Source organism: Salvia hispanica, chromosome 1 (genome assembly GCF_029641045.1).
Source record: "Salvia hispanica isolate PSC_SH4W2 chromosome 1, Shi_PSC_v1, whole genome shotgun sequence".
Taxonomy (NCBI): Eukaryota; Viridiplantae; Streptophyta; class Magnoliopsida; order Lamiales; family Lamiaceae; genus Salvia; species Salvia hispanica.
The window spans coordinates 9,201,830-9,227,699 of NC_142692.1; the positions used below are offsets into that span (position 1 = coordinate 9,201,830).

The 25,870-nt window shown below is 38.3% G+C and overlaps 4 protein-coding genes across 5 annotated transcripts; 1 reads left to right on the plus strand and 3 right to left on the minus strand.

Moving 5' to 3' along the window:
- Positions 1–2,826: 2,826 nt before the first annotated feature.
- Positions 2,827–4,872, plus strand: LOC125222196 (uncharacterized). Its single transcript, XM_048124691.2, has 3 exons — positions 2,827–3,162; positions 3,697–3,916; positions 4,535–4,872. Exons 1-3 carry the CDS (start codon positions 2,957–2,959, stop codon positions 4,748–4,750), a joined length of 642 nt encoding a protein of 213 aa, XP_047980648.1. The 5' UTR covers positions 2,827–2,956; the 3' UTR covers positions 4,751–4,872.
- A 2,591-nt stretch (positions 4,873–7,463) lies between these two features.
- LOC125222195 (phospholipase A1 PLIP2, chloroplastic-like) lies at positions 7,464–10,732 on the minus strand. Its single transcript, XM_048124688.2, has 5 exons — positions 9,944–10,732; positions 9,093–9,596; positions 8,936–8,995; positions 8,342–8,758; positions 7,464–8,228 (listed from the first exon to the last, which is right to left on the minus strand). Exons 1-5 carry the CDS (start codon positions 10,508–10,510, stop codon positions 7,653–7,655), a joined length of 2,124 nt encoding a protein of 707 aa, XP_047980645.1. The 5' UTR covers positions 10,511–10,732; the 3' UTR covers positions 7,464–7,652.
- A 6,066-nt stretch (positions 10,733–16,798) lies between these two features.
- LOC125223203 (dnaJ protein ERDJ3B-like) lies at positions 16,799–20,819 on the minus strand. The gene is made up of 11 exons (XM_048126227.2): positions 20,140–20,819; positions 19,907–20,055; positions 19,631–19,763; positions 18,735–18,846; positions 18,184–18,300; positions 18,013–18,099; positions 17,629–17,688; positions 17,440–17,517; positions 17,272–17,343; positions 16,995–17,162; positions 16,799–16,900 (listed from the first exon to the last, which is right to left on the minus strand). The coding sequence occupies exons 1-10, from the start codon at positions 20,208–20,210 to the stop codon at positions 17,004–17,006; spliced, it is 1,038 nt and encodes a 345-aa protein (XP_047982184.1). The 5' UTR covers positions 20,211–20,819; the 3' UTR covers positions 16,799–16,900; positions 16,995–17,003.
- A 650-nt stretch (positions 20,820–21,469) lies between these two features.
- Positions 21,470–24,165, minus strand: LOC125223204 (pollen-specific LRR extensin-like protein). 2 transcript variants are annotated; one of them, XM_089062680.1, is made up of 4 exons: positions 23,802–24,165; positions 23,030–23,111; positions 22,857–22,957; positions 21,470–22,469 (listed from the first exon to the last, which is right to left on the minus strand). In XM_089062680.1, exons 1-4 carry the CDS (start codon positions 23,849–23,851, stop codon positions 21,911–21,913), a joined length of 792 nt encoding a protein of 263 aa, XP_088918806.1. In that variant the 5' UTR covers positions 23,852–24,165; the 3' UTR covers positions 21,470–21,910. The 2 variants fall into 2 exon arrangements, with proteins under 2 accessions (XP_088918806.1, XP_047982185.1); XM_048126228.2 differs by lacking the exon at positions 23,030–23,111.
- Between the last annotated feature and the right edge of the window lie 1,705 nt (positions 24,166–25,870).

The window sequence follows — 25,870 nt, forward strand, 5'->3', positions numbered from 1 at the left end:
GTGGACTTGACCCTACTTTTTCTTTGGGGGTAAATAAATTTAAAAGCTAAAATATTAATACGCAAATCTTCGTTGTATTATGACAATGGAAAAAAGAATACAACGAGATGCAATTTTACATAAAACTAAAATAAAGCATCAGTGCTCATATACCTCTACCACTCGGTTTATTACTTCGTCGTCGGAATCGCTACCGGAAGACATTGATATTCTACTAGAGTGAGAAAGAGTACTGAAATAAAATGAGAGAAGATAAGATGTTGGTATGGAAAATGTAAAGAATGAGATGTGGTACTTATAGTAGAAAAAATAGAATTAAAAAGAAAGGTATATGCCGATGATCGGCCCATCCCCACAATGGATATTCGATCATCGGCATATTCCATCGGCTTGGCCGACATATTAGCCTTTGGGAGGGGACGGTTGATCGGCCCTTTAGGCCATCCACAATGGGGCGGACGATGCATCGTCCGCCACAGTGGCATCGCGGACGATGGAGAAGCGGACGATGCTCCATCGTCGTCGCATTGTCCTCCACTGTGGGCGACGCGGACGATGCGACAGACGATAACACGAGTTTTCGTTTTTTTTTCGTTTTTTTCAAAAAAATATTTTCTATTTAAACACCCTAATTCTCTACCATTTCCCATCTTCCAATTTCACATCTCCTAATTTCTCTCTCTCATCCCTCACTTTCCAGTTTTCTCACTACAAAAATGAATCCCGAAAGCGACGATTGGAGTACATCGGATGGCAGTAGACGGGCCTTGACTCGAGCCTTGTTCGATTGCGTTAAGGACGCCGCGACAGAATGCTTGGCACAAATGGAGTGCGAGCGTGCAGCGGCGGAGCAGGTGGCGGCGGCGCGGGTCCCTTGGACGTATGTCCCCCACGAGCACGACGTAGCTCACCAACGTCTGGTCGCAGACTATTTTGCCAAGCAACCACGGTGGGGCCGGATGGGTTTTCACCGCCATTTTAGAATGCGGCGAGATTTCTTTCTCCGCATTGTCCGGACGTTGGAAGGACGTGATGAATACTTCCAGTATCGGGAAGACGGCATCGGTAGACCCGGACTTACACCGCTGCAGAAATGCACGGTTGCGATCTGACAGTTGGCCTACGGCACCACAGCGGATATGTTGGACGAGTACCTTTACGTCGGGGAGACAACTAGCCGTGATTGTCTGAATAATTTTTGTAGGGGAGTTGTGGAGGCTTTTGGCGAAACATATTTGCGACGCCCGACTGCTGATGATTGCCAGAGCCTGATAAGGATGCACGAGACGGTGCACGGCTTCCTTGGAATGTTAGGAAGCATCGAGTGTATGCACTGGCAGTGAAAGAATTGCCCGACGGCGTGGAGAGGCCAATTTATTAGTGGCTACAAGGCCAGCCACCCAACAATGATCCTCGAAGCCGTCGCTGACCACCGCCTCTGGATCTGGTATGCATATTTCGGTGTAGTCTGGTCGAACAACGACATAAACATCCTCAACTCGTCCACCCTCTTCGCCGATCAATGCAGGGGTCGCGGCCCGGCCATCGAGTTCACTGCCAACGGCCTCAGATATCATATGGGGTACTACTTGGCCGATGGCATATACCCAAGGTGGCCTGTTTTTGTGAAGACGATCAGCTGTCCAATAGATGACCGGAGAATCTTGTTTGCGGCAAACCAGGAGTCTGCGCGAAAGGATGTGGAGCAGGCTTTTGGTGTGCCTCAATCGCAGTGGGCAATAGTGAAAGGTCCGACGCGTTTCTGATTCAAGGAAGTCATCGCCGATGTCATGTATGCGTGCACCATCATGCATAACATGATAGTCAAACAAGAAGTTGGACATGTCACCGATTGGGTTGATGATGAAGCCGGATCTAGCTCCAGCACGGCGACCCCGCCTGTCGCTCGAAATCCGATGGGCTTCGGTGAAGTTCTAGAGAGACAGACCTCAATGCGCAGCCAACAAGACCATGCGGCGCTCATGAACGACATGATTGAAGAAATTTGGAAGCATTTCGGCCATTGAGGATTTGTAATTTTTTTATTTCGTAGTGTAAAATTTTGAACTTTTAATGGAATGAAATTGTTTTCTCTAATTTTTGTAGTGTTTGAATATTCAAAAAATAAATAAAATGCTTACGGCGGGGCTTAGAGCGGGCTATAGTCCGCCCCATGTGGCAGTGAATAGGGCGGGGCTAGGACGGGCTATAGTCCGCCCCATTGTGGATGCCCTTACCTGCAATGGTAGGCAATGGGGCCGATCGGGAGGGCCTCTCCAACGGCCAACCATTGCAAACGGCCTAACAAAAGGACGAAGAGCGGTCCTATTAATTAAATGTGTCGATTTAGCCCTCGACAAACGGTGTAGATTCTAAACCATGAACAGGAAAATGGAGTAACTCGAAAGGGCAATCCAGTCAATTAAAGCCGATTTCTTATTCAACAATCCGGACTTAATGCATTCCCTAATTCATTTCTTACTTCACCTCTCACATACATGAGAGTGGGACCCCCCACTATAATATACTCCCTCCGTCCCCGATTAAGAGTCATACTTTTCCATTTCGGTCCGTCCCCAATTAAGAGTCACACTTCATTTTTACCATAAATAGTAAGTAGGTCCCACATTCCACTAACTCAATTCACTCACATTTTATTATAAAACCAATATAAAAAAATGGGTCTCACATTCCACTAACTTTTTCAACCAACTTTTCTTTACATTTCTTAAAACCCGTGCCCGATCAAAGTGTGACTCCTAATGAGGGACGGAGGGAGTAATATGTTTGTGAGGGATGGAGTAGGAAATGGATTAGAGAATGCATCGGGGGATCGGGACCGACTTAATGGTGAGGTTTTTATAGAGAGGAAGGTGAATAATTTCCAATCGGTAGTGAGCAGCTGCAGATTACACTTCACTTTTACCTGAATTCTGATTCAGTCAACCGGTTAAAGATGGCGTGGCTGACTAGATTTCTCACGGCGGTGGCGTTTTTGGCGATCGGCGTAGTTTTCTCGCCAGAAACCTTCGGATCTAAATCGGACGGCCAGCACTCGCAATTGCTCCACTCCTCGCTGAAATTGGCGCACCTGCTCTGCTTCTCCACCGCATGGGGCGCCGCTCTCTGGGTTACCTTCATCGGCGGCATCATCATGTTCAAGTAACTACTCTGCTTTTCTTTATTTTGCTTTTTCTCTATCCAAAGAGTCAAATCTCCGCTTCTTCGTTGCTGATGATGCTATATTTTGCAATATGAATTCGTTTTGGTAGCTAATTTCAGAACGTATGCGGTCTTGTTTTAGAAATTTTTAACTGCTACGCCTTGTTTATAATTGTTCATTGAAACGGTGTAGTAATTGAAAGTAATTTTAATCTCCTGGGGAGGATACACTGTGTGAGTGTGTGTAGTATATATACGCCACACATTTGCGAATATAGTCTTGCACATGTTGTTATGTTGGATTATCAATTATGCTAAGGATAATGCATATAGCTTTTGGTGTTATGTTAATTATGCATCTCTCTATTTGGTAAGAGAATCCAATTAGTTTTAATGGTTGATTGTCAGTGGTGAAATTGGTGAGTGGAATTATATGTTAGTATTATTTATTAACATAGAAATGAGTTATACTATTGACTAATGCTTGTGAATTATTCCTATAAAACTCAATTTTGGTTTTATCTTTTTTGTAAGGAATCTGCCTAGGCATCAGTTTGGCAACTTACAGAGTAAGATGTTTCCAGCATACTTTTCCATGGTGGGAGTGTGCTGTGCAGTGGCAGTAGGGTCTTTTGGATACTTGCACCCATGGAAGACGTCGGGGTCGACTGAGAAATACCAGCTCGGATTCCTGCTTGCTGCCTTCGCTTTCAACCTGAGCAATCTCGTTATTTTTACGCCCATGACCATTGAGGTACAAACAATTAGCTTCTAGGACTGTTTGCAGTTAGTGCAAGAATTGCTTTGCTGGACTTGATTGACCTTTTTTATTTGTGATTTTGTTTATGTCTCAAGTTTCCAATGTTTCTTTTGATAGTGATGTAGTATATGATTGGACTCATGACCTTAAACATGTTTATTATATCTAGGATTCTAGTTGCATCTAGCCACGGGGGAGTATATGATTAGTGCAAGAATTGCAATTGCTGGACTTGATTGACATTTTTGCTTTCTGATTTTGTTCATGTCTCAGGTTTCTGTTGTTCTTTGATAGTGAATATGATTAGAGTCGTGACCTCAGATGTGTTTACTGTATCTAGGATTCTAGTTGCATATTTGTAACCACAAGGAGAAGGCATTGTTGGAGGGAATGGGTTTTTTTTAAAATATTTTAATTCCCCTTCGGTGCTGTTGGCTGTTGCTCTGCTGCTTCATGTGAAGAAAGTTGAAATTTGTGATTCATTTAGCTATAGTTTTATTTTATTGATGTGAACTATATGATAGGAAAGCACTAGGCATCATTATATCGTGCATCTTCTGGTCAGTGTAGCTACAAGCATGTTGAATCTGATTTCATTTGTGGTGCAAGCAGATAATGAAACAAAGGCACAAAATTGAGAGAGAAGTAAATATTGGGGAAGAAGTTGGTTGGACGAAGAACCAAGAAGTTGCAAAGAAAAATCCGAAGCTTGCTGCCATGAACAAGAAATTTGGTATGATCCATGGATTATCTTCTCTTGCTAATATCTTCGCATTTGGTAGTCTTGCCCTCCACTCGTGGTATTTAGCTGGTAAACTCAATCTGTAAATATGCTGCATATCCATTTCATTAGGGGAAAAAATGCTTGGCTGTATTTACATGTAACATCAAACATTATACCTCATTTTCAGGACTGAACTTTGAAAATAATATGTTTACATTTTACAGTTTGGGAAGTTGGCACTGCTCTTTCTTGGCATACTTTTGTATACCTTTGGTCCATAAAAAATCAGATTACACATAAGCCCCAAATAGCAGTTGGTGTGACTTGTGAGTGTTGAATATGTGAAGCAATATGTTTAAATCTATTAGGAGCAGTTTGGTAGGGAAGAATGATAAACAAGAATGATAAATTAGATTGTGTGTTTTTGCTGATGATGGATTCGGAATTGGGTAATATTGCAAGTGCATAACTGATATCAGTATGTTGCTTTATGGTTGATATTGGAAGTTGAGATTTTTGTGATGAATCAATAAATGAGGATGATCAAAACATGTTTTAAGTGAAAGAATGGTGGATTGTGGGTGATATTTCTTGAGTAAAAAAGTGGGCAGCTTATGAGCTATAAATAGTGTACTGAATAAATTGATTTTAAAGAATGGGTTGTGGGCGGATGTCAATCGGGTCAGCCCACCGGGTTTCGGGTCAACCCTATTCGGGTTGCGGGTCAATTGGGTGCGGGCTAATCGGGTTGTGATTTTTTTCGGGTTATAAAAGTTCAACCCTAACCCTAAAAGCTCAGGTTCCGGGCTAGCCCAACGGGCTAATCGGGTTGCTACCGATAAAATTAACATGCGACCAATCCAATAAATAGTGGTGAAAATTAGTTATATTTATAAAATGCAAAATATTTAATTATGATATATTTGAGATATATGCTTAAACTAAAACATAAACACGATCATATACTCAAATAATATTTGAGATTTATGCAAAATAAAACATAAACATCAAGAAATTTTAAAGCATGTTTTAGAAATTTAAATATATATTTTAGTGAATTTGAAGTTTCTAATTTATATATCTATTATTATGTTAATAAAAATTTAATATATAAAATTGAAAGTTATTTTTTTAGTAATCTATATCATAAAATAACCAATGAAGTGTCGAATTAGAGTCAAACAAATAGAACAATAGAAATTTTATCAGGTTCCCGGGCCAGCCCATCGGGGTTTCGGGTCTGGCCCCTAACGGTTGCGGGTTAGTCGGGCTGTAATTTTATCAGGCTGGAAAATTTCAACCCTAACCCTGTAAAATTGGCTGGCTATTCGGGCCGGCCCACGAGTTGGGGGCTACATTGACGTCCCTAGTTGTGGATGACCTTAGCAACCAACCTTACAACTATGTTCCTTAAATTTTTAAGTTCCTTGGTGCATAGTGAATTTGAGGTGTCTATGACGTTCACTCCATGTCTTTAATATCACGACGGGCCTTGTAGAAGCATTTATTAGTAATGCTTTTCATTTGCCAAAATAAAATGACTGAAATTTTCCTATAGTTAGGTAAGAATTTCTTTTCTTGGAAGTATTTATATAGTCCGTTTAATATACACATTTCTCGCGTCAAGTTTGGAAATTGCAGCAACATTCTATTGCCATTTAAATTTGACTGTGAGGTTGAAAGTTACTCCCTCCGTTCCACATTTGGAGTCACTTATTGTTATGGCTCGAATTTTAAGAAAAAGTTGAAGTATGTAATAAATGAAATGAGATGGTGGAGTGTGTAATAAATGAAGTGAGATGGTGGAGTTAGTTGAAGGTGGGTCCCTTTTGACTTTTGATTTTTGTTTTGATTTATTTTAATGTAGATAATGTCATTTTTATGTAATTTTGATAAAAAAATGGGATAAAATTGTATGACCAAATATGGAAAATTCTAAAAATGATTCTTAAATTGGGACGGACTTTTATGGCAAAAAGTGACTCTTGATCTGGGACGGAGGGAGTATTTAGGTAGACAACAATTTTTTTGTAAGTTTCTGTTGCAAGTAGCTGACATTATGCTGTTATTCCAACGTTATTTTATTTTGGCCTATTTATTGTCAGTGAAACCTTAAACGTGTATTTTGCCTGTAAACATTGATATCGATGTTTTGACGAACCTTTTTATCGTTCGCAATATTTCAATCAATAAATATTGGTAAAACTCAAAATAAAAGTACTGGAGTGGTATTTACTTCCTCCGTTCCATAGTAATATGGACGTTTTTCCATTTCCGTTCGTTCCATAGTAATAGAGTCATTTCCCTTCTTAGTAAAAGTCAACATATTTTTCCACACCTACTTTACTCTCTCTTATTTTTTTCTCTCTTCATCTCTCTACCTTTTCCGTTTTCCACTTTATTCTCTCTTTATAACTCACCTAACACAATTTTTCTTAATCTCCGTACCGAAAAGTTTTGCCTCCGTTACTATGAAACAGAGGGAGTACTAAATTACAAAATCGTCATTAACCATCACTTTAACCACTTTTTCATTCTTTCTATCTTGTACTTCAATTCTCCTTTTCCCATATACTTAACTCAATTTCATTTAAAAAGGCATGTTGTTCAATATTAATGTTTTTTTGTTTTTTTTATTCTTAGCAAATTGGTCGTGACAATGCTCTATGTGACAATCTCATAATGTCTTTCTTTCTCTCCCATATTTTACCAATTGCATGTGATATCTTACTTCATTCAACATTCGAGACAATACACTGTCATAAATGCTAATGCAAATTAACACAACAAAGTCATCCAAATCAAAGTACACATATATAAATAAATAGATATTCATATATATAAGACCAATAGCCGTGTAAATTTCCATCACGTCTGCAATTTCCACACTGCAAACCAAATTATTGCCCCTCCATTGGTAAAATGAATAAAGAATCATCTACTTCTATTATTATTGCAAACCCTTGTGAAAAATTATCACCAAAAGTTTGCAAAAGGTGTTTTTGATCAATTCAAATTGACCAAACTAAAGGCTCCCAATATCAATAATCTAGCAGGAAACAAGAACACCACCAGCAGATGCATGTGTTGAGAAGCAACTAACCGACTAAACCGTTTCAACGACTCCCGCCCCGTATGAAAGACGCCGGAAAAGTTCAACTGCCCCTGCCTGACCATGCTGCTCGGCCTAGTAACTATGATGCCGGCATTTATCCCTCCCGGTGCTACGAGCGGCCACCAGGCTTTCCTGCGGCGCTCTCTCCTCGCCTTCCTGATGCGTTTCAGCTCGAGCTGGATGACGTTCCTGACGGATTTATAGTAAGAGTTCATGTCGTGGTCTCGTTGGATGGAGCCACCGGAGCCGTATGCAGCACGGTCGCTCAGGATCTCGAGAGGGTGAGGTGAGTTCATGAATACGTCCTGTGCAGCTTGGGTCTGCTTCTCTGCTTCGTCATCATCGTCTGCTTCCCGACATGTCAGCAGATAGAGGCCGCTGCCCGAGGGGAGGAGGTCGTGGCTGGGTGAGAATTTGTCGTCTGGTTGGAGAATCAAGAAATCCCCCATTGGAGTGTATAACACCTTCTGTTGATGGAAAAATGTGTAGACAGTTAGTTTCATGCATCTAAATGGATCAACATTATTCGTGTATCGATTAAAATGCTCTTAAACAGTTGTTCGTGTATGTATATATATACCTGTTTGTTGAGGCATGAAAGATTGCGGAAGTTCTTATTCACAGCCTTGAGAAATTCAGCAACATGGTTGGGGTAGTTGCATGAGAAAGCTCGTGGAACGATGTCCCGGTGCATCGTGATCGATTTGACATGATGGCGAGGCAACCCCAGATCGCTCAGCAGGCGATCCCCGCCACACATGATAGACGGTGACCCAAAAGTTATCACAGGAAGTAAAGAAGAACGAGGCGCTTCGCCCCTTATCAGCAACATGAGATTTACTAGCAACGACAGACTTCCACCAAGTGAGTGACCTGAGAAATGGAATCTGGCATGTTCACCGTGAGATTTGAGATGCTCGCGGATTTCAGGCAGCATTTGCTCATAAATCCCTTTTGCTGCCTCGTAGATACCTCTGTGCACGAGTACGTCCAGACCCTATAAAGACACAATGCATCAGATTTTCAATGTCACGAAACACACATCGATGAACAGTGATTATAACTAAGGGCTTACTATAAAGCAACTTCTCAGAAATCATCATATACATTTGAAGGCCAACAACTAGAAATTATAAAAGAAATTTTGTGATATGGTTAGTTTATGTATAATTACCTCAAACTGAATGGGCTCAAACAATAGATTAGCTTTCCATGAAGCCAGCGACTCCGACCCCTGAAAATGACAGATTTGGAAAGTTTGAGTAAGCAACATTAACATATAACAAGCTAGTCGCAACGTGGATAAACCAAGGAGAGCATCACACCCCTACCTGTATGATAAAGAATCTCGTGGCATTTTGATCATCATCACAAACAAACCACTCACAAGGTGAGGATTTCGTGGAGTTGAGATCATCTGCAACGGCCTGCTTTACTTCCTCCTTTGCAGCAACAACTGCTGTGACTGAGTCTGTGGTTGCCATCAATGAGGCCACATCCTCATTGATGGTTTCCTCAGCCAAGTCCTCGTTACTCACTGTCGATTTGGATGATTTCAACCGGAGAATGCTTCTGGTGTGTGAGTGCAGATAGGAAGCCGCAGTGGCTGCAATTTGATAGGCAGCATACAGTCTTATTCCATCAACCTTCGCCTCACCAACATCTCCACTCTCTGTTCCATCAGATTCGTCATCCTGAGCTTCAGCTGCGGTCTTTAGTTCTCTTTGCCTCTCTTCAGCTGACATCTTCTCTTTCTCGATTCTCATCGCTTGTTCCTTTTTCTCCAACGATGAAGTCACAAGCCGTAGTCCGTGGTGTCTCAGCAGATGTCCTGGCTGCAACACCATTCCACAGAAACCAATCAGCACGATGGAACTCAACTATGAATCAACAACTCGAACAACAAACAAAGCTAGGATTCAATGTATGATTTGTCATAAGTTTTAGAAATTCGCACAATTTAACAACAGTAGCCAGGAAATAAACAGTTGAATCACAAAGCTATCAAACTCTGCAACCCTAAATTCTACTGGAGAAAGCCTCAAGAATCAAGACTAACTCAATAAAGAAGATCAAAATTAGCCCAAAATCCCCAAAACTGCTGCTTCATGAAATAGTCATCATACAATTCAATCAGCATTCCTACATTGATAGATTCATAAGAAATAAGCAACAAATATACCTTAATTTGGGATATTGAATAAGCCAAATTCCCCAAATAAGACATCTGCGAATAAAATCTAGCTTCAGCAAGAGGCACCTTTCGCAGCAATTTCGAGAACGATTCTCTATCAAATTCCTTCTTTTCTTCGTCATCATCACCGTCGTAGCAGCAAACATCGCAGCCTTCATTCTCTCCACCGCAATTTTTGCCATCTTCTTCCAATTTCACCCCCAACTCCTCCACCAGATCACCGTGTTTTTCCTCCTCTTTCCACAGAGATCTCACATGCAAAATCTTAAAAACCCAATTCCTATCCCCATTCCCATTCCGCCCCTCCTCTTCGATTTCTCCGACGCCATCCCTCTCGTCCACCAAAACGGCGTCGTCGACCGCGATTGCCGGTTCGCGCCGGTTTTTTCCGCCGGGCCATAGAGATCTGAGGGGGTGCCGGAAAGTGAAACCCCAGGGCGAATTCTTCGGCTGCACCGCGGAGATCGACGGCCTATCGCTAAGGCGGAGATCAGCCGCTGCGATCGGAGGCGCCGCCATGGCGTGGATCCCCGCCTTGAACCACAAAGCATCCATTATCGAATTTTGTTGGCGTTTGATCTTCTAAATAAATCTTGCTCTGTAAATAGTATGTAGTGTACAAGATTATTTGTGTCTGTGTATGTATAGGGAGTCGGAGAATGATAACATCAGCCACAATCTTTCCTCTGAGGAGGTTAGAGAGAGTGCAGCTACAGACGACCAAACTTGTATAAACCCCTGTCTCTCTCCCTCTTCCCCTTTCTTTCTGTAATTTGATTTCTGTAATGCCAGCCTGCAACTACAAATACTCCACTTTTCCTGGGAAAAGGGCATAAAAGTAATTAAATAATAACTGGAAACTTAGCAATCAAACGACGTCGTGGCTCCACTTATCAATTCTTAATATTTCTATGCCCTTATATTTTTTTTTCTAATTATATCTTGTACTTTAATGTTATTTTAAATAAAGATAATCATCCTATGAAAATTAATTTTAATTTATAATTCTTATTCAAAAAGATTATATATTTATCCAACTCTCATATTATGTGATAATTAATTAAGATCAAATATTTTATATAATTGAGATATTTTAAAATCTCAAATTGACTTTTATTTATAAGATAGTTATTGTGTAACAGGTGAAAATGTTATGACCGTACACAATCATATTGCTTGGAGGTGTTCAGTTTGCAAGATTGTATCCGAGATTAAATTTCTAGTGTGTTTGGTTCATGAAATTCAATCTCATAACTTAATCCTATATGGATAATCATGAGATAATTAGTAATATCTAACCCCCTGCTATGACTAAAATAATCTCACAGTTCAATCCTAAATTATATCTTGGTATCCTAACACCATCTTAGAAGATAGGATCTCAAGACTCAAAACATCATGGAAAAATAGGATGTACATTTATTCGATTTTATTGGCTATTATTACTAAAATGATTCCCTTTCATTATCTGGAGCAAAATTTTAGAATATGTGTTTTTTAATGATTTGGTCCTAGTTTAACATTGATTCCTGCCAACTGTTTTCTAGTAGTTTAAACAATTAAGAACGAAATACGAGCAGTTGTGGATCCAAGATTCAAAAATAGAATAAGCGGAATTTATATTACTAATTTGGTTTAAGACGGATGTGTCTTTTTTTTTTAGGCAAACGGATAGGACAGGCATGGCAATTTCACGTCCGGATAAGGGAAAATTAGTCGCACAGACCTCCCACCCCCTAGATCCTCCGCTGAACACGCGCATAGACTTTTTTTCTAAATTTATTTTGTACTAGTAATATGTTCAAATGTCAATAAAAATCAGTTAATTAATAAAGATTTTGAATAAAAAATAATTATAATCTCGGTAAATATAGTAAAAAACAAAATATAAAATTTCATACATTCATAAAAAAATATTAATGCTATGCGAAAATATTATATGAAGTAATAGTACATAAGTTAATAGTACAGAGGTTCATGTTAAATGCTATAATAAATAGTGTATATTTTGTATCGCATATTTTCGAATATTACGTGACATAAACCTAATAACAAGGAGTCAAATATAAATATACCTCAACAGTAAAAGAATAAAGTGTTTTCATTGTTTTGCTCGCCTGGGATGCATATCTGACGTGGTGAGAGAAATGGGGCCCATATTAGTCAAGACACGATATGATATTTATTGCCACGTCATCATGCTACGGATGAACTACCAAGATCGTGTGACGTGTCGGTAAAGTGTTGTATGCGCTAGATTAGTCGCGTAATGGTTGCCGGTGCCCGGTAACTCAGTTTTCTTTCGGTGATAAAGACACTTATATGAAGTAATAGTACACGAATATAGTACTCATTATGATTAATGCTATCGGAAAAATAACATAAAGTAAACCAAACCATGAGAGGCCAGATCTGTGATTAATGTTAGTATTTATTTTGGTATGTGGAAGTTTCTTTTTTGTCAACAATGTAAAATGTAATTACACTATCGTATCATCGTTGTAAATTAAGAAAACGGACAAATTATTCACCATAATTCATTTGACATCCACGAAGGGGAGAATCCCACGATTTGAATGAAACAAATTTGAAATTGGAAATATATTTTGTGAGCACCAATTTTCAAATCATACTCTTCATAAAATTTAAACAATGGGCCATGAGATTTAGTAACTATACTATTTAATCGTCCAAACAAATTTCCACCTACTATATCAACTAATCACATTCCGAAAAATATATTTAGAGATTTCTATACTATACATTTTGTCTTATTAGTTAATTGTAGATATTTTTATTTTAAAAAGAGTTAATATTCTTAAAAAAAATAGTGGTCATATTCAAAATATTAGTCAATTTAAGATATAGAGTAAGGAGTAGTAGCTATATATTACCACGTTGTGCACATAAAAAACGATCACTATTTTAAGTTAAAGTACAAGACAACTTATAGAAAAAGACTTCACCCAATTAAGCACTCGAACTTCTCCAAAATTTCACTCGTGGTGAACGATCGATCGACAACAAGACTATGACTTGCTATCTAAGTGCGAACAACAACCCACTCACCATGTGATCCCTCTAGCATAAAATTGAAATATTGTGAACATTGTGTGATGTATGTTGCTCCAATGGGCTGACAATTTTGACATGGCACGAACACATAAAGTTAATTAATAGATTTGGGTCCTTATCGGTTTGACCAAATAAGAATCTGATGGTTTTGGGTTGATTCAGGTTAGGCTCGATAACCCATAAAAAAATAACACTATTATTATTTTAATTACATATATCGTTTTAGATTTAAATCATGATAAAGTTTTATTTGTGTTATATTATGTTTTAATTGTGTAATAGTATCATATTTTATCTTGTAATATCAAGTTTTAATTGTTTAATATCAAGTTCTAGTTGTTACGTGTTGTGTCAACTTGAATGTATCGTATCGTTATGGTAGGGCTAGAAATTTTGTGATATAATACAAAAATTTGACACGAACACACGCCATGTTAATGGCTTTGGGTCAAGCCTTATTGAGGTCGGCCCAATAAGAATCCTAGGATTTCAAGTTGGATTTGAGTTAAGCTTTATTGTGTTAGGTCGATATCATGTTGGCATCCAATAATAACTGAACTCATAAGATTTGCCAATCCGAGTTAATTTCTAGTGCCAAAGATCTCGGGTTCAAGTTCGTTGTGACATAGCCTTTAAAAATATCTATTTTTCTTATCTATTGATAAAAATAAAATTAAAGTTTATGAACGTCACTCTTGATGGTTCCTCTAAAACATTAAAAACAAACTAAAGTTGCAAGAAACTCTCGCACTGAAAATCACGTAAAATAACGATGTACGAGTTTTTGAATTGCACACTCAAAAGGCGACAACTTGAAATGAAAAAGACTTTCTTAATGTGTGGTGGTGCAAAGAGTAATTTTTTATGTTAGACAAAGTTCGGATTTCAAATGGTATCACATATGATTTGTCCACTTTCATTCAAGTAGCTCTTGACAAAATTACGACTGTAAATAAAAGCACGTTCTAGTATATAGCATAAACCTTGAATAAAAGGAAATGAAGATTAAAAACGTGATTCATGCATTTTAAACCTTTAGATATATTTTGTCTAATTTATAACACTGGTAGGGGGCATTTACTTTTTCGGATGAATCTAGATGCTATAAAAAAAATTATACAGATTAATTCATTGTTTACTAAAATTGGTCGAAATTTCGAGATATCCCAATGCCTATTATAAAATCTACTAGTATCAATTTTTCTATCCCGTTGAATTAGGATAAAAAAAATTCAATTATATAATGTCCTACGTATTATTCGTAAAAAATTAAATAGCACACCTTTAGGGCTTCGAGGATGAAATATAGTGAAAACGACAATTATCAAAATGAAATGTCATTGTACTATTGTAGTATTAGTATTAGTATATAGTTATGCAATTAAAAATGACATTCGATGTATCATGTATAATTTGAAACTCCTACTATTATAATTATATTATTATATAAAATGGATTGGTTTGTTCATTTACCACATCTACTTAGTGGAGTGCTACAAAATAAAAAGCACATCATTTAATTACCACGTAATATTAGATCTCAGAGATTTAATTTCTAAACAAATTAAACTAGGCCCCCATCTGCTAGTTACTATATGTATGCTACAAGCATTTGTTGTCCACCACAAATTTATGTAGTCATGTGTCAAAACTTGCCTATACATACATCTAACTCTACGATTATAATACGCTATAAGCATTTGATTTCGTCCACAAATTTATGCAGGCATGTGTCAAAGCTTGCCTATACATACATCTAACTCTACGATAAAAGTTTAGGGATTATACCCATTTCAATCGTGAAGTATGGTCAAATTATAGTTTTTCCCATAAATTCTTAAATTAGAATATTAAATCACAACATTTCATTTTTTTTTCTTGATTGTCTCATCATGTACAAATCGATGTCTTTTTGTGATGTTAAAAACAAAAATATTTCAATAAAAACAAGAAGAGAAACGAGAAAATAAAGAATTACTCCGTCCGTCCCAGATTTATAGTCACATTTAGTTATGGTAGGGTTTAAAGAATTGGTGGAGTGTGTAATTAATGAAGTGAAATGGTGGAGTGTGTAATAAATGAAGTGAATTAGTTGAAGGTGAGTCCCTTTTTAACTTTTTGATTTTTTATTTTTGTTTTAGTTTATTTTAATGTAGATAATGACATTTTGATGTAATTTTGATAAACAATGGGGTAAAATTGTATGACCAAATATGGAAATTTCTAAATGTGACTCTAAATGTGGGACGGAAATTTACAATATTGCCATTTAATTTACAATAAAAGAAAAATACATACTTAATTAAACACGTGGTTTTGAATCTATACAATATATAAAATGGGAGTTTTGGAGAAATTTACAATATTGCCATTTAATTTTAAAAATTATATTAAATTAAATATATACTATAATTTAAAGGCTATTAAACAAGTGATTAATGGAATGAGTGGGTTGGGTTTTACGTGGGATTAAGGAGTGGGAGGTTACAATATTTTTACTATGTCATTTAATAATATTGAGACACGTGGGATTAAGAGTGGGAGGTTAAAATATTTTTACTATGTCATTTAATAACACTGAGAAATTGCAACAATATTGGCGTCGCTCAAACCGTCGCGGTAGCATCTTGGTCAAACAATCATGGCGCGCCGGCTCCTACCCCGGCGGCTACGGCTGTTGACGCAGCCGTGGCCACCGCTGCTACAGCACCAGTTGAGACCGGTGCTGCGAATGGGGTCCTTCCTGCTAAGGATCCATGCTGTGACGGCGAAAACGTCCAGATTGACGATTCTTCTAAGCATAAATACGCTTCATTTTTTAATTTGGATGGCAGCGTTTGCGATTCATGCTGGTATGTCTGTACTAAATTCTTCCGGATCTCAAACTCGGATTTGTGCGTTTGTGGTCAATTTATATCCTATCTAGCTCAGTTGTTGGATAAAGTGATTTTAATTGTTTGCGGTCCGAAGTGAAAGTGCAAGATAACAATACAAGTGTCTTAGTTTCTTTTTTTTCCCTGCTAATTGATGGTTTTGTTCACTTAGTAAGTTTTGTAGTTTTAGGTGAGGCGGGCGTCTTTAAAGATGACAAATAAGTTCTATTGAAGAGTGACGAATTGTGAAGAATTAAAGGATTTAGTTTATAATGTATACATTGATTTTAATTTTAAAGTTAATGTAGCTTATAAAGAAGTTTAAAAAATGATGAGTAATTATCTATTGTGTTTAATTCTTTATTGTGATAGATTTTTATCTTCCTACTCCTTGATTTAATGTTTAAACATTATATTAGATTTGTATAAATTTTTGATTCTCATATTAATATTATTTCTAATTTTATTTAACTAATTTTAAATTAAAAAGTAATATTTTAAATATATATTAATCTGTGCATAGTATAGTTAAAAGATGACATTTTGTGCATGAATGAGAAAATTAAGAAAAATTGAAATTTTATGATTTGATATTCCAATTTTAAAGTTTATGTAATAAACCTTTGACAAAATTTTAACTATTAACCTTAAAAATTATGACAACTAAAAAAGAAAAAAAAATGTGATCCATACACCTTAAGTCTGTGATAAAATTAATGGTCATTATTTGTAAAATCAACAAAAATCCAAATTACTACTACTCCATAATCTAGATTTTGAGTTCGAGAAAACTGGTTTAATTGTTTTCCTAAAGCCCATGAATTCAAACTGGAACTGCGAATCGGGTCTGGTTATGGTCCAACTTCCCTTGGAACCAGAACCAGCAGCAACACTATTTGCATCCCGGCCCCAATCACCGAGCAGGTCAAGGGCTTGTAGTCGCAAAAGTTGAGCACAAAGGAAAGAATGGCTACATCTCTTTCTCCACAGAGGATCTCTACAATTTTAACAAAATTGTGAGGAGTAAGAAAATAGTTCCTACAGCCAAAGATCTGTAAAACTAAAATCGTGCTACAATATATAAATGTTACTCCATATAGCTACGCTAGTATTTCCTTGATCTTTGTCTTCTGCTCATCCGTCAATGAGGTCGGGAAAACAACCTCAAAGGCCACGTGTAAATCGCCCTTCTTGTTATTAAAATGTAACGGCATGCCTTTGCCTTTAAACTTCCTCACTTGCTTCGGTTTTGTGATTCCCTGTTACAAAATTCAGAAACTCAGATGATCTTCATCTTTTTTCCTTGGATATCAAAATGCTCAACAATTCATGAGTATGTAAATGTTGCGGCTAAGAATGTTCATTCACCTGGGAGCTGATGTCCACTAAATGCTCATCCAGGTGTTTGACGGTCTTCTCAAAACCAACAAGAGCTTGAACCTGAGATAGAGAGGGAGTTTTAATTTGGCATTACGTATTACCTTTGAGAACAACAGATCTCACATAATGTAAGATTTTCCAAAATGGAAACATTACCAAAGTAATAGTGACTGTTGTATGCAGATCATTGCCTTCCCTTCTGAACCGGTCATGGGGTGCAGTACGTATGCGAAACTGCCATATAAGTTTCAAACCGTCAGATTGAAGAATGAAATAAAATTATGAGAGTCAGTCACTCTACCGCCTGTCCCCCAAAATTAGTAAAATGAAAAATATGAATCAAACCTTAAGATCTCCTGCTTCACCATCAATGATTGGTTCACCTTCTTCATAAAATACCACTTCCTGTCAGAAAATGAGATCTTTCTTGCTTTAGTTGACATACTCAGCATAAAAATGATCAAAGTTGCTGATCGTGATTACTAGAGAAGCTTTTCAAGAAAAAGGCAAAGTTTGTTTTCCGTGCATATTCATTACTCGATGAAGTTAAGGTTCGCTAACCTAGTTTGACTCCATCTAAAAACTTTGGAGACTAGTGCTTAAAGAGAGTGGGATTAATAATTCATGAAATGAGAGCAACGAAGGTAAAACCAGTCGAGTATGACAGATTTTTTAGAAGCTACGTTGAAACTTGGAACTAAATTTAGAACTGCTGGGGGGATTGCTTACTTGTCCATCCTGCATTCCTTTCTCGATATCCACAGTAACAAAATCACCTTCCCTTTCATACTTCACATTTGGGCACTTTTCACATACCTGGAAAAGAAATAAAACGGGATTGGTGAGTGACATCTTGCACTTCCAAACGTGATTGCATTTGCTCATTTGCGAAAGATATACCTGCTTTGTCATCTGCTGAAACATCCCAAGACCAATTTGTTTGTGGTACACCTCATTTTTACAGTTGCAGTTCCTCTTCCCTGGAGCTGGTTTTATTACGTTTTTTACCCTCCAAACCTGACAGATTGCACATCCCAAATATTTATGAGCAGCCATGCAATTGTTATGAAAATCCAAAATTTTATAGTGTTTTGCAAAAGTTTTTATTTATTTATTACTAACAGGCATAGGCACGTCAACGTTTCATGCAGATGAAGACATATAGAACCAGAATGAATCAAATACATCAAACATGCAAAAGGCATATTCAGACTATGAGCAGTTCAAAAAAACATATCCTTTCCTTTTAAATATGTGCTGCAAAACCATAGCTGCAAGCAAACTTTCATCTCCATAACTCAAATAAGATCAGAAGGTGGAAGATACAGCAGCCAACTGAGCAGTATAATTTCTATTTTGCATATTTATAGACATTATATCATCATCTCTTCATAAATTTCAAATATATTAGTAGAGGTATATGTATATATTGTTGTTTCAACATTCAGTACCTTCAAAGTACCCCCCATATACAGGTCTTCAAGTGTAGCATCCAAATCAACAATTACATCATCACCTTTCACAACCCTTTCTTCCTCTTCCATGGGACCTCCACCAAAGAAACTAAAAAGTCTTTGTTTATCAGAAAATATCTCATGAAAGCATGAACAATATTTCAATTTGCATAACCAAACCAGGGATAAGTTTATACATGAACAATTCCAATCCACATAGAAAGCATCAACTCTACAACATGTCGACATTTTAGCTTAGTGGACAAGTATCAATTTGATTCAAGATACTCCTTCATGGTGAACATAGATCACTGAAGCAGGGTACCATAAATTTACCTTAGACGACAAACACAGTATTGCACAAATTGATTATCAACCTACAAATACAGCACTATGTGATAGGATGGAGTTCACAGATACCAATGTTCAGGGAAAAACTGAATAGTCATGTTAGAAACTTTCAATTCAAGATAACGTTGATAGAGCAACAGCTAGAAAATGACCATTGAGAGAGTTTCATATATCTGATGGGATGTGGTTAAACCGTTAAATAAGTAGTAGCAGTTAACACATTAGTTCTGCAAGTTATTTGGCACTTCTCGCCTAATTCAGAGGCACAAGATACAAACAGACAAAAGTCAGTATAGTATGTCTGGGTGTCCTTTAGTAAATGTATGTCATCGTAAACTTATGTACATAAGAGAAAAGAATGGATGTTTACTTTAAGTACTAGTACTATGCATACCAAACACAAGTTGCAATATTCCTTCATTTTCAAATTGAAAATATTACATTCAAGCAGCTCCAACTGATGGAATGGAATGAACACAAGGAAACCGGCATAATATTGAAAACGAGAAGTTAAAAATAAACATAAATATGCAAGCACTTACGAGCTAAAAATATCTTGAATATTCATACCGCCGCCTCCTCCTCTCCCACCACTAGCCGCATGCTGCTTGAGACCTTCCTCGCCATATCTATCATATATACCTCTCTTTTCGCTATCCGACAGAACCTCATAAGCTACAGATTCGAATGATGCAAAACAATCACAGTCCTCGGAATAATTCAATAATGCCGAATGATGATAGCACATTTTCCCCCAGACAATTCGATTAACACAAAAATCAAACAACAAGGAAATCATGACCAAAAAAATGGAATACCATTATTGATTTCCGCAAATTTCTTGTTCGCCTCCTCGTTCCCTTGATTTTTATCCGGATGATACTTCAACGCGAGCTTCCGATACGCACGCTTTATTTGGTCATCCGAGGCGCCTTTCGGAACTTGGAGCACATCATAGTAGCTCTTCCTGTTAGATGTGAAAAATCAGTAAAATAAATCAAACCGCAGCTTTCAATCTATTCACAAGAGAATCGGAAATCATAACGCTTACGCTGCAATGGCGATCAGGCAGTATGCCGCGAAGCATAAAAACAGCAATAACTTTGATCTCCGATATGCCATGACAAGAGGCACGGAAATCAAAATCACAAACGGAAAAGCTAGGGCTTCCAAACGGGTGGGTCTTCACGCCAGCAATGCGAACAGCTTGAAGAAATTACCGAATTTTTGGAATCAGTACTATTACTGTACTATAAACGATTGGACGTAAACGTAAGAAGTGGAACGCTGCCAAGAGATTTCTCTCTTCGCGAGTAACAGAGAGATGCTGTATGAGCTTTTCATATGTGCAGTGCCGACGATAGTTCGAGTGAGGAAGGTTCCACTTCCATACACAACGTGGTCATGTGACAACTGGCCAATCAGAGCACCCTCCTGCTTGCTTGCACCAATCAAAACCGTTAATTTGTATATCTTGACTTTATTTCGTGTGGCAAAGGTCGAATGCCAATTTTTCCACAGCCCATTCAATCGAATCAGATAGAAAACCGGCTGTCAGTTACTCCCATCAGCCATTTAGAGTGTCCACAATGGTTTGGCGTGAGACCACAAAATTTTGTCCATAGCCCAAAAAAAAAATAAAAAAAAATTATCCAGCCCAATAGTACAAAGTCACGGCCACAAATCACATTATTTTATCAATTGATGGCACAAATCACATTATTTTATCACATAAAAAAACCAAAAAAAAAAAAATTGTCCGGCTGCCGCGGCCCTCGGTTTCCACCCCTATAGGGAGTCGCAGCCCAGCCGTGTCCTCAGGCGGGAGCCGCAGCTCCCTATCGTGGACACTCTTAAAAACTAGTTTTGACTCGACACATATTTACCATTGTGCTTGCTTATGTTATTTTATTATGTTTTTTTATAGTATTGTTCTTGCTTTATGATTGTATCGTTTCTCAATGACGTTTGCTGTTTTATGAAATTTATTGAAGCTTACTTAAACCATTGATCATTAGTCAGAAGTTCAACTGTGTGTTGTTATTCGCATTTACATAGAACCCATTCCCATATAAACAGATTACATGGATTTGATCAAGTCCTCGCCTGATCTTCTGCAATTGATAACAAGGAGTCAGTAGCAAGTCCAGATCTTTAGATTGCAGGCCATTTCCCTAGATTGCAAGCTTGCTTCAACTCTTCTCTCCATATTGGCTTGTAGGTTCAACATACAAAACGCGAAAGCTACCACCAGTCTACTTGTGATCCTCTTAGCATATCTAACTACTTATCTAAATCACGCTTCCGTATAGATACAAATTCAACGTCTATAAAAACAAACTAAACACACAGGAATGGATGGTATTTCGTGAAGCCAATCATAGGGTAATGCAACTGCAAATTATTAACAATAAAGTTAAAACTGAAACTAAATAAACCATAATACTAACATTTATCCACTAAATGTGGGCTTATATCAGGAAAGCTGCGAAGATGCGAATATGTACACGCAACTCTGCTCTTGGCTTAAAAGATGCATCTCTTATCACATACAATGACCGAATCAAATTTGGTTGGTTCATTCCCAGAAAATATGTTAGTTAATACGCCATGACTGAGATCATAAAACATAGATGAGAAATTTTCGTACTTGCAGAAGCATAACCTGAAATGAAGCGGATCGATGATGATCCAACTGGCATGCGACGTGGCCATATATCAATGAGGCAAGAGACTATTTCTTTGATCTCTCTATGTCAGGTAAGATTACGAAACATATCAAAAGCCAACCACCAAGTGCCACTGGGTAACGTTGTTTTCATTCATTCGCCAGCAGATTCGTCCTCTTTCATATCCACGCCGAGAGCCCCGCAAGACTTCTTCTTGTCTTCACTCTCCGACATGCTCAAAGGTGTAGATTCAGTGATAGGATAGTCTCCCCTCTCATCAACTTCGAGCTTCAAGTAGGAACACGGCCGTTCCTCAAGTTCTAAATTATTACCGGACTCTTGTCCGGGACTAAGCTGCATTTCAAATTGAGCCAACCCTAAAGGCTGCGCTCTCATTTGGACAGATCGTAAAAGGGCAGCCCGTCTCAAGTCAGCTGAGTGGCATATGTCACTGGGCGATGACGGGAAACGACCCTCGGTATCAGAACCACGCTGGCGAGACTGTGGTGAAGCTGAAGAAGAAACGATGGATCCATGGGAATGATATGAAGTGGTAGCAGGTCCTGGCACGAAGGGCTTTTGGTATCTATAAGGAGATACGGGGCTAGTGGGAGCACTCTCAGGCTGAGAAGAACAGGTGTTAGAACTCTCGTAGTACCTCGAGTCATCTGAATCTTCAGACATTGGTGAATACTGTACAGATGTTTCATCCCTGAAATCAGATATGACTACAAAAATCAACTTTCAAGGTTGTGGATGCATGCCAAAGCATTAGAAGACAGGGAAATATAGCACTCTCAAACCAACAAAAACTACATCGAGTGTACTTACTACCCTCACCAGACAATCAACATCCTCGCAAGAAACAATCAAACATCAAGATGGAGCAATACTTAGTCGACCCCTTAGCGTTTCAAAGTCTTCTTTAAGGAGTATTAATGCATATGCTAAGAGTCACCGAGGATTTAGTTGATTTCTAGTTCCAAGTCATCCTAATCGAAATATACTTGGCCGCAAATTGTGCGACTTTACCAAACAACTACCCAATAAGACCCATGCTGTGACTATATACAATACCAACAGAGGAAACCACGCTCACCTAAGATACGGCATCATCGTATCAGACCTTACAGGAGAATCCATTAGATTGTCAGACAATGTATCTCCAACGGTCAGCCCATTCAAACTTGAAGCCATGATCTGCAAGAACCAGTTTTATATGTAATATGTGCAACGCCACATTCCAGCACAAAAAATGCACATAAATTACACCTCATCCAGGAGCAGAGCAAACACATGAAGAACCATCCCATATGAGAGGTGGAAAAACAACAAGCTCCAATGCTCTATCGACCTAAGGAATTGGTTGGATTCAATCTATTAGTTCAATTGACTAAGGGCATTGGTCGGGTTCAAAGCCAATGACAAGGTCATCTACTCCACCAACCAAACCACTCCTATTTTAGCTACCTGCACCCACTACCATGTGTGCACTCTAGTTAGATTGACCAAGGGCATCTGTGGGATTCAAATCCAATGACCTTTCTGTTAGGAGGTCTCAAATCCATGAACTAGACCGCATCGAAAAAGTGGGAGAGCATAAACAAGAGGCGAATTCCCAACAACAATATCTATTTTCAGCCACAATTCTAGTCACACGCCGATCACAATCCTAACAGCTAAGCAAAATGAAATGAACATACATGTTGAAATGCCATAAAAAAGCGCATAAAATACGAAACTAAATTGCCTCAATTTAACTTGTTCGTACGAAAATATCACTTTGAAATCAGAAAAAACTCAAAATATTCGGCATAGTGTTTAACTCGAAAAATTGCAACGGAAACAGCTCAATTTCCTGCTCGAAATTCTCATGGATCCATAATTGAAAAAATAATTTTCCTGCATAAACTTTCCATCGATCCATAGTTGGAAAGATATATATTCAAAATATATCACTAGAGCATGCAGTCAAGGAAGCTAGACGCGGAAACACGAAAAAGGGAGAGAGAGACCAGAAGAAAAATAGAAAGAAAATTCAGACCTCGCTAAGATACCGCTTGTGAGAGTTGAGATTATCAATGTAAACCTCATCTTCCGGATCTCTGCCTCGTTTAGCGCTCGGTGGCGCCGGCGAAGAAGACGACGGCGAAGCGGCGGAGCTACCTTCCGGTCCCATTTCTCACAATAATTAATTTGTTTCACACACTCCCGTCACTTCATAACATCCCCAAAAAACCAAATTTAAATCAAATTGCAGTGCGACAAAAAAGCAAATTTTGCATTTGACCCTGATAAAAGCAAAGTGATTGGAAGAAGAGATTAAAAAAAACGAAAAAGTAAAGGGCCGGACGATCAGACGTTCACTTTTTTAACTGCTTCGGGAAATTTGGAATTTCGGAATTTGATTAAATTGAATTGAAATATTACTACTAATCGCTGTATTTTGACATTTTGTTTTCCAATGATTGTCGGGTCCTATCCCGGTTTACTGGTTGGATCCATGTATTGGAAATGGGTAGTGAATTGGGTAGGGTCATGTTAGAATTCAATGGTCCGTTTACTGTAATGGGCTCATATAATGTAGTTGCATGCAGCCCATATGATCGTTCATATATACTCTCTTTGTCCATAATAATTTATCATCATTTAATTTGGTATAATTTGGTACAGGTTTTAAAAAATATACTAATAAAAAATGGTCTATTATCAAAACAGTAAAAAAAAAAGGTGATAATTTTTTTAAAATGGACAAAAAAGTGATAAGTTATAAGTACTACTACTACTAACAAATCTTAATCCGAATTTTTGGTAAAGTTTGACGCACCTAAATTTAAAATTTTAGTTTACCAAGAAAACACTATTTTACCACTGAAAGGGTGTGCATCTTTTTTATTTGTAATTTTTTTTAAAATAATAACATTAGTTTCAATGGGGCATATGTACCTAACAATATTTGTTTTGTAGGTGATGTCGGAGGTAATCCCAATTCACAAATTAAAAGAGAGAGCTAAGGCCATCCACAATGGGACAGAGGATAGCTTGGACGATGCATCCTCCGCTCTTTCGTCTGCCACTGTAGCCTCGCGGACAATGACTTCTTCATCGTCCGCGCCTGATGCATCCTCCGCGGACGATACGCGTTGAGGTCGCATCGTCCGCGGTGACTGTGGGCGACGCGTTTTTATTTTTTGTTTTAATTCTTTTCAAAAAAAAATTTCTATTTAAACACTCAATTCCCATACCATTTCTCATAATTTCTCATCTCCCATTTTTTCTCTCTCATCTCTCACTTTCCAACTTTCTCACTAAAAAAATGAATCCCGACAGCGACGAATGGAGTACATCGGAAGGCATTACTCGGGCCTTGACTCGGGCCTTATTCGATTGCGTTAATGATGTTGCGGCGGAATGCTTGGCAGAAATGGAGCGCGAGCGTGAAGGGGCGTAGCAGGCGGCGGCGGCGCAGATCCCTCGGGAATGCGCCGAGATCGTTTTCTTCGCAATGTCCTGACGTTGGAGGGACGTGATGAATACTTCCAGTATCGAGATGACGGCATCGGCAGACCCGAACTTACGCCGTTGCAGAAGTGCACGGTTGCGATTCGGCAGTTGGCCTACGGCACCATGCGGATATGTTCGACGAGTACCTTCACGTCAGGGAGACAACTGGCCGCGATTGGCTGAAGAATTTTGTAGGGGAATTGTGTAGGCTTATAGCAGCACATATTTGCGAAGGCCGACTACTGAGGATTGCCAGACCCTGATGAGGATGCACGAGACGGTGCACGACTTCCTTGTAATGCTAGGGAGCATCGACTGTATGCCCTGGCAGTAGAAGAATTGTCCGACGGCGTGGAAAGGCCAATTTACCAGTAGATACAAGGGCAGCCACCTAACGATGATCCTTGAAGCCGTAGCTGACCATCGGCTCTGGATCTGGCATGTGATGCGTATTTTAGAGTATCTAATTCAGTTCACACAAGAAATCAAGTTTAATTAATTAACTCTAATAATACTACGATACTGCAAGATTACAGCGTCGTTAGTAGTATTTCAAGTGTCGATCCACAGGGAGGTAGATGATTGTTTGAAACTTAAAAACTTAAAAAG